The sequence below is a fragment of the Stegodyphus dumicola genome, chromosome 8, assembly GCF_044657685.1.
Source record: "Stegodyphus dumicola isolate Sdum_Otavi_A_Nest chromosome 8, ASM4465768v1".
NCBI classification, from domain to species: domain Eukaryota; kingdom Metazoa; phylum Arthropoda; class Arachnida; order Araneae; family Eresidae; genus Stegodyphus; species Stegodyphus dumicola.
In genome coordinates, this window is record NC_140775.1 from 20747842 (window position 1) to 20761009 (window position 13168).

At 35.1% G+C, this 13168-nt stretch overlaps 1 protein-coding gene across 2 annotated transcripts in view; it reads left to right on the forward strand.

Moving 5' to 3' along the window:
* Positions 1 to 13168, forward strand: part of LOC118189431 (acetylcholinesterase-1-like) — a 43904-nt gene that overhangs the window by 8953 nt on the left and 21783 nt on the right. Inside the window, exons 1-2 of one of the 2 annotated variants that reach the window (XM_035360025.2) lie at positions 2131 to 2253; positions 12533 to 13103. In XM_035360025.2, coding sequence (XP_035215916.1) covers positions 2236 to 2253; positions 12533 to 13103 — 589 coding nt within the window. In that variant the 5' untranslated portion in view covers positions 2131 to 2235. Of the gene's footprint in view, positions 1 to 2130; positions 2254 to 12532; positions 13104 to 13168 lie in introns of those variants that run through there. The other variant, XM_035360027.2, reaches the window with a different exon arrangement.

A 13168-nucleotide genomic window follows, 5' to 3' on the forward strand; every position in this document is an offset into this window, starting at 1 on the left:
ACAACCAAGTATTGGTTTCAGATGTTCAAGTAGGGAAATTTTAGCCTTTACCATGATCCACCACAGTGAGCGACCACATGTGTTAAATGTCGAGGCCCTTCAAGGTAGCCATTGAGAAGGATAGTAATCAAATGTGTAGTGAATTTGTTGAACGCTTTCAGGTTTCCGAGGAAAGAGTGGGACTTCACTTTCACCGCATAAGGAAAGCTCACAAATTGGACATGTGGATACCCCCATACTGTTCGCAGCCAACAAGGACTCAACGAGCGACATCCTGTTTATCGTTGCTGTTTCGGCATCGCAAGACACTCATATTTAACTGAGAGCTCATGAGTGACGGAAAAGGGGACTAGCATGACACTGCCAAGCATACTAAACGTTTGTTGTCTCCACGTGATCCTATGTGTCACACATCAAGACCTCACGAGATGTCTGTGGGACTAATTGCAAAAAGGTGCATTACGAGCTACTAACACTAGACCATACCATCACATAAGACCTTTACTCGCTGCAATTGCAATGGGTGCAATATGCATTGCTGCAGAGCGTCGGCCAACGTCGATTAATTCTGAAAGATTTTGTATACCTTTACGACAACGCTAGATCTATACGTGGAAAGGACAACTAGGGATACCATTTTGCGACTTGGCTGGGAGACATGTACTAACCAGACAAACTCCCACCTGTTGCCACCTGTTACTTTCCCTGTAAAATTTTCTTTGGAATGGAAATTCTTCGAAAATGAGGTAAACATGCGGCATGAACTCACACACCCATAGACTTACGAACTGTGTCCCAGACAGCCCCCCCCCCAAGTTTTATAGCTAGGAAGTTTCCAGCTGCAGAGGCTTTATAAATTATGCTGGATACTGACAGAGATTGAAATGAGACTCAATGCTGACAGCGAATGACAAGAACGTTTTTGGCTTCTTTGTATCTGCTTAATATCCTCAGCCAGTAATGATAATGTTCTTTGTGACACTAAAAAAATTTCCCTTTTAGTCTCTATATGCCTTCTTCTGGAATTTGTTTGATTATTTGAATATATCAAAGCTCACGAGGATTATCAGCCTAAGAGAAAGAATACCTTCTGGTAAGTCTTTCTAAAAGACACTGGCTCGTATTCATGCTTCGCACTGGAAACCGTGCAAAGCAAACATGCAGCCTATCCGTTTCCCTCAGTTCGAACGCAGTACAAGCTAATAAGCAGTGTTTAATTTCTCAGCCTCTGGTGCTTCATTCGTGGTGTAAGTGGTTACACATCCGGCTATCAGGCAGAAGATCGGAAATTCGAACTCTGGAAGGAAATTGTTAATTTTTTGTGTTTTCTGCTTCGAAAAGTCTAACGGGCTATGCGACAATATACAGACATTTTTTTATTAACCATCTCTTATTACAAAAGCTTAAAACAGAATATACCTGAATAGTCTTATGATTTTGTACAGGTTTGGACAGAATTATAGCTTCCAAACAGAATGTAACGCTCTCATTAGATCTTCATAAACATTAAAAAATATTTATTCCTCTTCCTTTAAACAGGAATAATAATAATGACCTATATCTAGAATTTTTTTATTTGCTCACAGTGTTTAAGATATGTTTAATTCTTTCTGCTTTTTTCTGGATTTTCATTCTGGTTTTGATCAAAGTTTAATTTCAAAATTTCAATTTTTGCAAGAGCCAAAGCTCAAGGTAGTTTCTGATTTGTGTATTTTGCTTATCATCGCGCGTTGACAATGAATATTTTAACTGCAGATAGCTTAACAGCTATCTGTAGTTATAATGCATAATAGATTACAAGTTTGAAAAGATTTAAAATTTTCTTTCTCATTGTTTCAAACCAGTCGAAAGTTTATTTCACAGACAGCATAAATATGAAGATATAATTATAAGCAGATAGTAATTTTTCCTGTTTTGTATGCTAAACAATCGACATTTTCCTTATCGCAACTTATTGTCTTCACTGTTTACTTCCTATTTTATTTTCCATTTTTTTGTTTTATCCTGATTTTTTTCCTCAGTTAGTATGTCTCTTGTTACCGCATCTTGTCATCTTCATTGTCTACCTTCTATTTACTTTCTGCTTTTTCTTATCATACTTTATCAAAATAATTTTACTTATCATTCCTCCAACAATTTTCAAAACATTCTAAAAAGTTTGATTAAATTAAATTTGGATTTCAAAAGCTAGGTTCTCCTTTCCATCGTACTAAATTATTAATTATTCGAAGAAATATGTTGCTAAATGGCATGGTGAGTTCGTCAATATTTTATTGCTTATAAAGTATACTTCTCTAACAAATACAAATTCTTCGTATTGGTAGATCATTGATTGCAGGGACATGTCGTCGGTTTCACGACTAAAGTCTGGTGCCTCCTACCGAAATTACTGTATTACTACGCGTGTGTTTCCATGGTGAAAGTGTTTATTATGTTTATATAGCAACTTAAAACATGCGGGGTTTGAATGCTATCGACGAAAAGATGATTTTTGAGGTCCCTTGCTCCGAGAAAAATCTAATAATCTCTATAGTGGCGAGAAAACTGCAGTGAACTAATTCGTCACTTGATGAATTTGCTCGATTGGATTTCATGCCTGTACGCAGTCACCATTTAAGTAGGAAAGAATCTAAGGAATTATCCCAATCCCTCATCAGTGGTCCACCGTCCGTAATGGTTAGCATGTCTAGCAAGTAAATCGGAAATTCCGTGTTGTAATGCATTTTCTCCTTCCTTTTTGCATGCCTTCGTGGTGTATTGGTAGCACACTCGGCGCATATTCGAGAGGCTCAGGTTCGAGTCCCGGCGAGGGCACTACTTTTTTTTCATGCCTTCTCCTTCAAAATAACCTAATGACTCTACACTGGCGCCCGAACTAAAAGGTGGTGGATGATAACTCTTCATCACCAGGATTTGGCTATTGGGTCCCCTAATCCCCAGTCGCCCTTTAAAAGGGGGAGTATGTAAGGCATTTCCTCCCTCCTTTGTGCATGCCTTCGTGGTGTAACGGTAGCACACTCGATGCGTATTCGAGAGGTGCAGGTTCGAGTCTCGGTGAGGGTATTGCTTATTTTTCATGTTTTCTGCATCAAAATAATCTAATGATTCAAATATCGTTAAGAGCACAGCTAATTTTTTAAAGTTTTATGCTTCGGAAAGAATCTAATGATCTCTACATTCTTAGAAAGGGAGCGTAATTTTACTTTAATATATGAGCTAAATTCCTTACAAATAGAGGATTTTGAAGAAATTTTAAAATAGCATATTTATTGTCAGATTGCTCATTAAATACATGGTTGCAAAAAGAATTCAGTTCTTCAGTTCATATAGCAGGCAGAGGAAAAAGGACGTTACTCAGCAAACTTAAAGGATAGCGCGATAAGAAACCGAAACTACTGCTTTACCAATAAGCTTTAATCTGTAAATGTAACGCTAGTAAGCTTTCCTATAAATAAGAAGTTAATAAGCGTTATTACAGGTATGAAGTTTTTATTTTGCAATACCAGAAACAAAAATGAAAATACTTGTTACAGTTTTCTGTGCTTGATGTTGGTCTTTTTTGTGAATTAAATAATCTGAAATTGTTAATTAAGTTCGATTCGCCTTTTGATTATTTTGCTTTCAATGTTAGACGTAAAATATATACCAACATTGCCTTTAAAAGCTTCTGTGAATTTGCATATTCATGAAATTCAAACTAGAGATATGGAATTAATTTTTGAATATCATTCCTTATATAGTGATGTGCATATCTGCCATTGGGGAAAAACGTTTTGTAAAAATGTTAGTATCAGTATTTGCTTCTGGTATTTTTCCATTGCAGTGATAATATATATATTTTTTTTATTATTGTTCTTAGAAATAAACTTATAGTTCGAAGACATAAATCGAGTTCTGTAACTTGCTACTGGTAAATTTTTTAGTAAATATTAAAATACCAAATGAAGACTTTATATCTGAATTGTTAAAACTATAAACATTTGCTCACTTTCATAATAGTGCTTTTGAAAATAACAAGACGTAGTACCGGTGATGGTCTTTACGTAGTTATTTGTCAATTTAACGAGACTCGAACCCGGACTCTTTGGTACTGCATTCAGTCTTAATTTCTGTTATATTGTCAGCACATATATTAAACACAAGATTTAATATAGAAAACCTACTGAACAAGAAGCAAATTAATGTTTCAGTCTCCATAAATCTTTTATTCATAATCCTTGGGTTTTGTTAATTTTCAGATTATAAGCTTCGTTTCTGACCACTTGACGAGGCAAAGATGCACAAGCACCCCGGAGGCCACGGTCTAGAAATCAGATATCAGGTCGTAGCCGGCCATAGCTCTCTAAGGGCTGATTGTGCCGGCGAGTTTAGTTAGTTTAGTTTTTTTATAAAATTCTTTTAAAACCATAAATTGAAAACTATGCTAGTACTCATAATTTATAAGGAAAGTAGTAATAAACTCTTCCGTTTTGAATTCAACTCACAAAATGGCACTAAAAAGAACTAAAAAATCTTCAAAACATATTTTTCATTCGAGCTTTGCATCAGTAATCATTACTTATGACTACCCGATTTTCAAAGTCACTCAAATTTTTGTCATCTGAATGTTTTGAAAATGAATTTCAATTTTCAGCTTCCTTATTCATGAGAAAAGTTGGCTTATCGCCACAAGAAGAAAAAAAATACATTTTACCCCTTCTATCCCAGATGACTATAAGGAAAACACGCCAAATTCATTTTGTAGTATCATCAAATCATTTATTTCTACTTCAAGGAAGTCAAAAATTAAATTATTTAAACTTTTTTTAGATTACTTCCTGAAATTCAAATTGTTTTGACAATACACGAATAATACTCAGAAGGGATAAACTATTAAGATAACAATGAAATTTTCCTCACGTTATCATCACTTTTAAAACAAACTTTCGACACTATCCTGTTTAAAATGGAAATAAAAATTTCAAGAAATAAAAAGAATAAACATTTGATGACATAAAAATTACAGAGTGCTATAATTTGTATGCATGAGTGTTCAACGCAAATTTAACTCAACGACGCACATTTTTAGTTTTTTTATTTATAATTTTCTGCATAAGTAATATAATTCACGAAACATAATTTCTGTTTTGGGATGTGATATTGGAGTACATGGAAAGAAGGGGCAATTTGAATATCCCTTGAAACTTTCCCTTTGGGTTCGATTGTTACGTATGATATAAAATAGCAAAAACGGAATCACTAAGAGTACATGATTAATGTCAGTATATATACTGCTGGGCCATTAATGATTAGTATTTTAGCGTATTTAGACAACATAGGAGGGAGAAACGACACCTGAAGCACTGCATAAAAGAAAAGTTGTACATTGTTACGTATGATATAAAATAGCAAAAACGGAATCACTAAGAGTACATGATTAATGTCAGTATATATACTGCTGGGCCATTAATGATTAGTATTTTAGCGTATTTAGACAACATAGGAGGGAGAAACGACACCTGAAGCACTGCATAAAAGAAAAGTTGTACAGTGGATTTCTCATTCGGAAAGCGCTTTGTAAGGTCCGAATTTGCTCAGAATATTGTGTTATGCCTCAATTAAGAAGATGAAATGCTTCAAGCAAGTTTCTAAATCCGATAGAGGTAGGATTGTTGACTATCGAAAGTCCCGATTATCGTTTCGCGATGTCGGCGGTCGCACTGGTCGACATCCAACCAATGTTATGCAAATATGGAATCAATGGATTATTGGTTATTGAGGGTAATATTCAGCGGCATGCAGGGTGTCAAAGCCCTCCCATGACTGACGCTCGGGAGAACAGACCTATCCGCTCGTACAGTGAGTGCATCGACGTTTGTAGCAGCGTGGACCATCAGCATGGCGACCATTCCGTCGGGTTTTCCCTCGACAATTCCTTGAGAGAGATGCGACTCTGGTGCGCCGATCGACAAAGCTGGAGACAGGAGTGGCACAGTTTCGTCTTTTCAGACGAGTCCCGGCTCTACGTGCAAGATTTTGATGGCCGTATATGTATCTGGAGGCTTCGAGGAGATCATACGACACCTGCTTGCATTCGATATCGGCATAGGGGCCCTGCACCTGGTGTGATGATTTGTGCAGCCATTGGGTAAACGACTCGCACATCTCTAGTTCGGATCGACGGTAATTTGAACGCAGATGGGTACATTTCTAAGATCTTACATCCAGTTGTGCTTCCTCTTCGAGACCTGCCAAACGCCAGCTTCCAACAAGATAATACAAGACCACATGTTTCTCGCCGTGTTTTGACCTTCCTCGATACATAAGGTGTCCGACTGCTGCCTTGGCTTGCACCATCTCCAGATCTTTGACCCATTGAAAACATCCGATCATGGATTGCTGAGACACTGGTCCGCCACCCCTCTCCAGCTAATGCGGTTGATGAAGTTTGGCATAAACTTGAAGCAGGATGGAATGAGTTGCCCGTTTCTATCATCCAAGCCCAGTTCGACTCCATGCCTAACCGGGTAAGGACCGTTTTATCTGCCAATTGTGGCAGCTGTTTCTATTAATTTCGCACCCCTGTAAAACCCCAAGCTGCTTACAAATTTAACCATTTTGTCTTCATGCCATACTGTTGACGTACAAAAAATATCATTTTTCTATTTGTTTTCTTTCATGGTGCTTCAATTTTAATGTCCAGCATTGTATATAAGGGAAAATTATCAATGTCAGTATATACATGGCTCAAAAGTTTAACATTTAACATTACATATCGGACCTAACTTAGTTTCCCGTTATTAATTAAATAATTCCGCATTGTTAAAAGTGAAGCTTTATTTCGTACAATAGGAAAAAATGTACTAAAGATGAAGTTTTATGTAGCTTAGTTCTGTTTTGGAGAATGTCAACATGTATCATTTATAAAAGATATAAGGTAGTTTCTACTTTCTGCATGCCTTCGTGGTTTAATTGGAAGGCTACTCGTCGCGTATTCGATAGGTCCAGAGTTCGAGTCTAGGCGATGGCGCTGCAGGTTTTTCACATCTCCTGCTTCAAAATAACCTAATGACTTTACAGTTGCGCCCGAGCTTCAAAACAAAAGGTAGTGGACGATAATTCGTCACCACCAGGATTTGGCGATTGGCTTCTTTAATCCTCAGTCACCCTTTAAAATGGGAGTACATAAAGTATTTTCGCCCTCCTTTTTCGCATGCCTTTGTGACGTAATTGGAAGCATATTCGAAAAGTCTAGGGTTCGAGTCCCAGCGAGGAACTGCACATTTTTTACATCTCCTATTTCAGAATAGCCTGATACTCCAAGGAGCAAAGCTTTTTAATTTTGGAGAATTTTTATATATCAGTGAAATGATTTTTGATGTCATTTGATACGAATGAAATTGGAAATAATTGTTTTACGTTTACATTATGATAAATAAAAGGTAATTTTAAAAGTATCTGTCTTTTGAGACGTAATTTTTTTAAATGTTTAATGGATTAAGGCATGGTAAAAAGAAAAGACGTAGAAGAATAGAATCGAAAATTAAACAACCAAACCAAAAATTAAAGCAATGAAAAATTATAAGATGAAAGAATAGAAGAAGAAAACAAGTGGAAGTGTGCATGACGAAGAAAGCGGGAAAAAGGCGACCTATGACGTAGGAATATGCAAAAACACCTGGAGTCAAAAAAAGCTGAAATTATAATCATAAAAGTACAAGCATACAGTCGTAATAAAACTGCGGCAAGATTTACTGAACGAACACGAAGCAGACTAAGCCTAAAAAAGCGAAAATTTCATTTGTTTCTACCCATTTCTGCCCGATTGTTTCGAATTTAATCTCTGCCTTATACCCGTTAGCTAAATATTTAACCTCTTTTTTATTTACTAATGAACAATACTTATACAGCAAAAAATTTACTAGAGGTTGTTGGCAAATAAAAAAAAATTCTTCCTTAAACTTTCACTATTGTTTCATTTCATTTAAAATCAATATTCATCGGTCTTGTAGTGAAAGGTGCGTTTAAATGGCTAGAACTAAATTTCGGGAATTTTATTTCTCACGTTTCGAAATTGATGAGTTAACTTCACTTACTGTGCGTTACCTCATACAAACGCATTTAATTTACCAAAGCAGTTATTACTTTCAGACTGAAGGATTAGCCATGGAAAAACTTCTCAGATCTATTTTTGCCTGGATTTGAATGCATTTCTATGAATCTAAATTATTTAAATATTAAAACTTCCTAGTATGGCTCAGTTATATTGATAACACTTCTACTCTGTTTGACAATAATAAGCAAAAAATTAGCTAAAGTTCTCTCAATCATGAATTGTTGTGTATAAGTGTTCAACATACAGAAACGGCGGATATTTAAACACTGATAAAATAAATGAGCAAAAAAAATCTATGTATAAATGTTCAAGTTAACTATGAATAAATAAAGGAATTTGCGTTGCGTAAATTTTCTTACAGCCCAGTTAGTAGTTAAATCAATATATTGGTGCGAAATACTAAAGGTATTTACTAAAAGAACAAACTGGTTTTATTTTACAACAGTGGTCTTCAAACTTTGTCAACTCCTGGAATCCATAGAACTATAAGGTTTGTTCGTAGAAACTCCATCTCACCTTCAGAAACATATCTTAAAATAATATTTAAAGTAGATCAATATATTATAGGTATTCTAAGTAAAGACAATTTAGGAAAAATATTCCCATTTTATTAAAAGATTTTAACATAAAATTAATGCAGTAACAAACTAATTTCTGAAGTTTTAGATTCTTTTCTCGTAAATATTTCTATAATTATACTTAGAAAAGGATAACGAACAGCCCGAGTTTGAATCCCGGAGAAGACATGTATGTTTATAAATGTGTAGTGTCTGCGCGGAATGGGGACATTCTAAATATGCGGCGAGTCGAAGTCTTCTCAAGAGGTTGGTAGTAGAGGTAGAGGAGTCGGAAACCCAGGGAACCATCCGCTCCCTCCGAGGTGCTCTCTTTCAAAATTGTGGGCGGTCTGAGCAAAGACGTACTGTCACCTGTATGTGTCCTACGCTCTTGCCAATGACAGGCGTAATCTTGCCTCCTTGCCATGATAAATTTCGTGGGCTTGTTCTGATGCTACTATCAGACAAGTGAGATAAGTCACAAGACAACAACACACACAGATACTTAACAGACTAAAATACATTCTGTGCAATGAATTAAGTTAAGCTCTGATATGAGCTAGTTAAACAGTCAGTTATGAGAATTTTCATTCTAAATATTCACTTGTTTATACGAATAATGGACATACAAATGACTGCTGAAATAGTATTTTCTAGTAGTGTGCTGCTGTTTAGAAGGACGTTATTAGGGAAGCATTTGTTTAAGGAATAATATTGATTACAATTAGAGGAAAAGTTGTCAATTATTAAATTATTAAAAAATTAACTTGTCTGGGTAATCAGCAACCATAGAGCCGGCTGTGGCAATAATAGGATTTTGGCGTTTGAAATGTGACTAATGAATAAGAAATGCTTTAAATTTGGAACAATAACTTAAAAGATACAAATAAAAGGAAATTAATGAAGAGCGATCAGTCTTAAAACACTACCCCTTTGCATTAGACTAATACTAAATTCTTTATACTGAATTTCAAGTTTTCGAGATTATTTTACATAATATTTCATTTTTGAGACCAGAAAATGAAAGTTTTTCTAATTGGCAAACAAAAAGGATGTTTACCGCTGTACAACAATACCCGTCAAACAGCGTTATATAGAAAACCAGCACCAACGTTGCTTATTGGCTATCGTAAAATTAACTGCGTTATTCTTATCTCTTATAACAGTTTTCTTAATTTTAAAAAGAATAATATCCGAAAAAATTTTAATATGTTGTTTACTTTGTTCTTTGATTACTGAATTAATTAACGCAAGAAATATTTTTCTAATATTTAGTAAAATTTTACTACATTCTGAAAGATCTGATAATGAAAGTAATATTTTTTTCCCTTGAAGTATCAGCTAGACGAATCTGCCTTTCTACAGAAAATTCTTCGACACCTACTATAATACTATAAAAACCATTCGAATAAACCTAGAGCATAAACTGTTTCCATTACAATCAATAATATTTCATACCTTCTTTTAATTTTGAGAATGATAACAGTAAGTTAGAAGTAATTTGTGTAAAGCTTCTAACAAATTACAGTATTCTTTTCACCCATGCCATCGTAATGTAAGGTTACTATATCTAGCTAACAATAAGTGGATCGATTGTCTGTTATAACGTGGTTAAGTTTTTGAGCTTCTTACATGACGTTTCATACTTCGTTGCTTCATGCCTTCTTATTCAAAATTAAGATCAATTAATTAAAACAAAGTACATAAAGGCTATCTACCTAAGAAGGTTACACCTTCAGGGAGGACCTTTTTACTAGAAACAGGTTCATAATTGCTGAGGAAAACACGAATACTCTAAGAAGCCAGTCTGTTTGCCGGGATTTGAGTTCATGTCAGATTAAAAAAGTCTAGCAGGCTTATCCATTTAGCCATTTCCGTTCAGGAAGAATGGAGTAGAGGTACAACTTACTGCAGTTTAATTTTTCTGGCTGTGCATAATTTCTATCATAAATTATTCACATAATACTTTAATATTTTACTCATTTCGTTTTGAAAGCTTGTACATTATTCGAAGAAAAAAATCTAGTTATGGGTTAACTGTTTCATATTAGTGTTGTCTTCTAGAAACGGAAGAAATTATAAAAAATTAAGTAGTATTTGTTTCTATTTGATGTATTGATACTTTTATGTATGATTTCAGATTTTCGGTACGATTTTATAGTATCCTACTTTTTATAGCAGAAAATAACAGAAGTTTTGATACAACTTCCATAAGGTAACTCTTAAATAGTTCCAAAAAGAATCATTCAAGAATATAGAAAATAATTAAATCATAAAAAAATCGAAGATTGATTTCCTTTTTGACACAATGACTACGAGCTCACAGTAAACGTTAAAAACCAAAATTCCTAGCTACACTACCAGCTACACTCACCAGCTACACTCATTATACCAGCTACACTCACCAGCTACACTCATTATACCAGCTACACTCACGCGGCTAATAGGTATTGATGGAAGACTCTCCAGCAGAAAGTAAGGACTGCTGTTTGTTTCTTTCCACTGTACCTCTTAACGACGTGAAAATCTTTTCTTTGAAAAACTGAACATCATGTCTCGTTTAAATTAAACACACTGACGCAGTACCTTTGCCATTTTCGTACTCTGCTTCCTATAACTGACAAAATAGTACACTTTTTGTTGTCCACCTTTGCTGAACCTGCATACCTTTGAAAAAATCTTTCACTTGGTTTGAGAATAATTTATATTACCTTGAAATCTCACAAGCAGCGCAGATTGATTTGTAAACGTAAGATGTGCATTGTTAAGATAAAATTTAAATAATATGTTTGTGAAAACTTTTTCCGACTGAGTAGCTACTTTCATAAACGAGATGATAAGTCCCCTGACAGTTTAAATATGGAACAAGTTAAGCTTATTAAGAAGTGAAACTCTGTACAATAAGGCTTCTTTCGATCGAGAACTTTTTGGTCACAAGGCTTTGTATCTTAAGGCTTGAAAATCATTAAGCCTGATAACACCTGTGCAACAAGATTTAAGCCGTAGAGAATCAGGGAAGGTAAAGTTACGCATGAGTACATGTGCAGCTGACTCGGTGAAAATGTCGACCGAATATCAGTTCATGTTTGTTTCGCTGTGCTTAGTCAGTTCTTATATCAATTTAGCGTGAAGTCGAAAAGTTATAACATTTAGGCCAACTCCTTCAACCAGCTTTTATGACGCAGTAATGTCTGGCTGCCTATGAACAAATCTGAAATTATACATCTTATTACCGAAAAGCCTTTGTCTGAAGAAGCATTATATCTCTGTTCTAACATGTTCTTTGTCCATATTTATTATATTTTGGAGTAATTTTAAGTATTCTTGAAGAAAAATAAGTGGATTATAAAATGTACTAAAAATATAAAAAGATTTAATTATGGGCTACCTATAATTAGACTGCACAATGTAACTTTGATTAAGGTGATTATTGTGATAAGGCGCCTATTGATTATGGTGATTCAAACTTTCAAAGATAAACCACATACCCTTATAATACCTTCAAAGCACGGTAGACACAACTTTATTATACATAAAAAGTTATATAAAAAGGTCTCAATTCACATGCATGTCGAGTAATTGATGAACTCGATGCTTACTTCTCTCATCATGCTCAATATTAAGCACGCGTGTGACGACAAAGATGCTTGAGGTTGCTAACTAAGTTTATGGAAAACACTTTTGCAGGTTTTCTGCTAAGCGAAACTTAATTGAGATGAGATTTAAATAACGATAATAATAACGATGAGATTTAAATTTTGATGTTAACCCATACATTTGACATTTGGACCTCTGCCTGTATTTCCAGCTTTTTCGTTATTATTGCTAAATAAAAAACTAAGTTTAATATGTGAAATAACGTAGAACTTTTTTTTTTCAGAAAATGTTTAAAAAACTATTTCAAGGACTTGGCATATTATGTGGCCTTTTGCAATATTTTCAATGTTTCGCAATAGCCGACAAATCAGGAAAAACGCCCGTAGTGGAAACTAAACTAGGAAAACTTACTGGGACCACTGTTGATGTTAACGGTACATTAGTAAATCAGTACCTAGGTGTTCCATATGCGAAGCCTCCAACTGGTGAATTTCGGTTCAAAAAGCCCAGAAAACTTGAAGCATGGGAGAATACAATTAAAGCAACAGAAGAGTCTCCAGCTTGCATTCAGTATAACCAGGCTCCATATCCTTGGTATGATGATAAACCTGGTAAAAGTGAAGATTGTTTGTACCTTAATATTTGGACACCATTTGAAACAAACACAAGTAATCCAAAAGCTGTTTTATACTGGATGTATGGCGGCGGTTTTTTCCTTGGATCAATTCGAATGGACCTCTACAAAGGCCACTTGGTTTCTGCTCTAGGAGATATCATTGTGGTCACAGTTAACTACCGTCTAGGGTCCTTCGGATTTTTGTTTTCGAACACTGATGATGCTCCAGGAAACGTTGGTAAGTTTTGAAAACATTTCAAAGTTAAAGTTGTAGTAGAATTAATCTTAGTCACCCTCGTTATG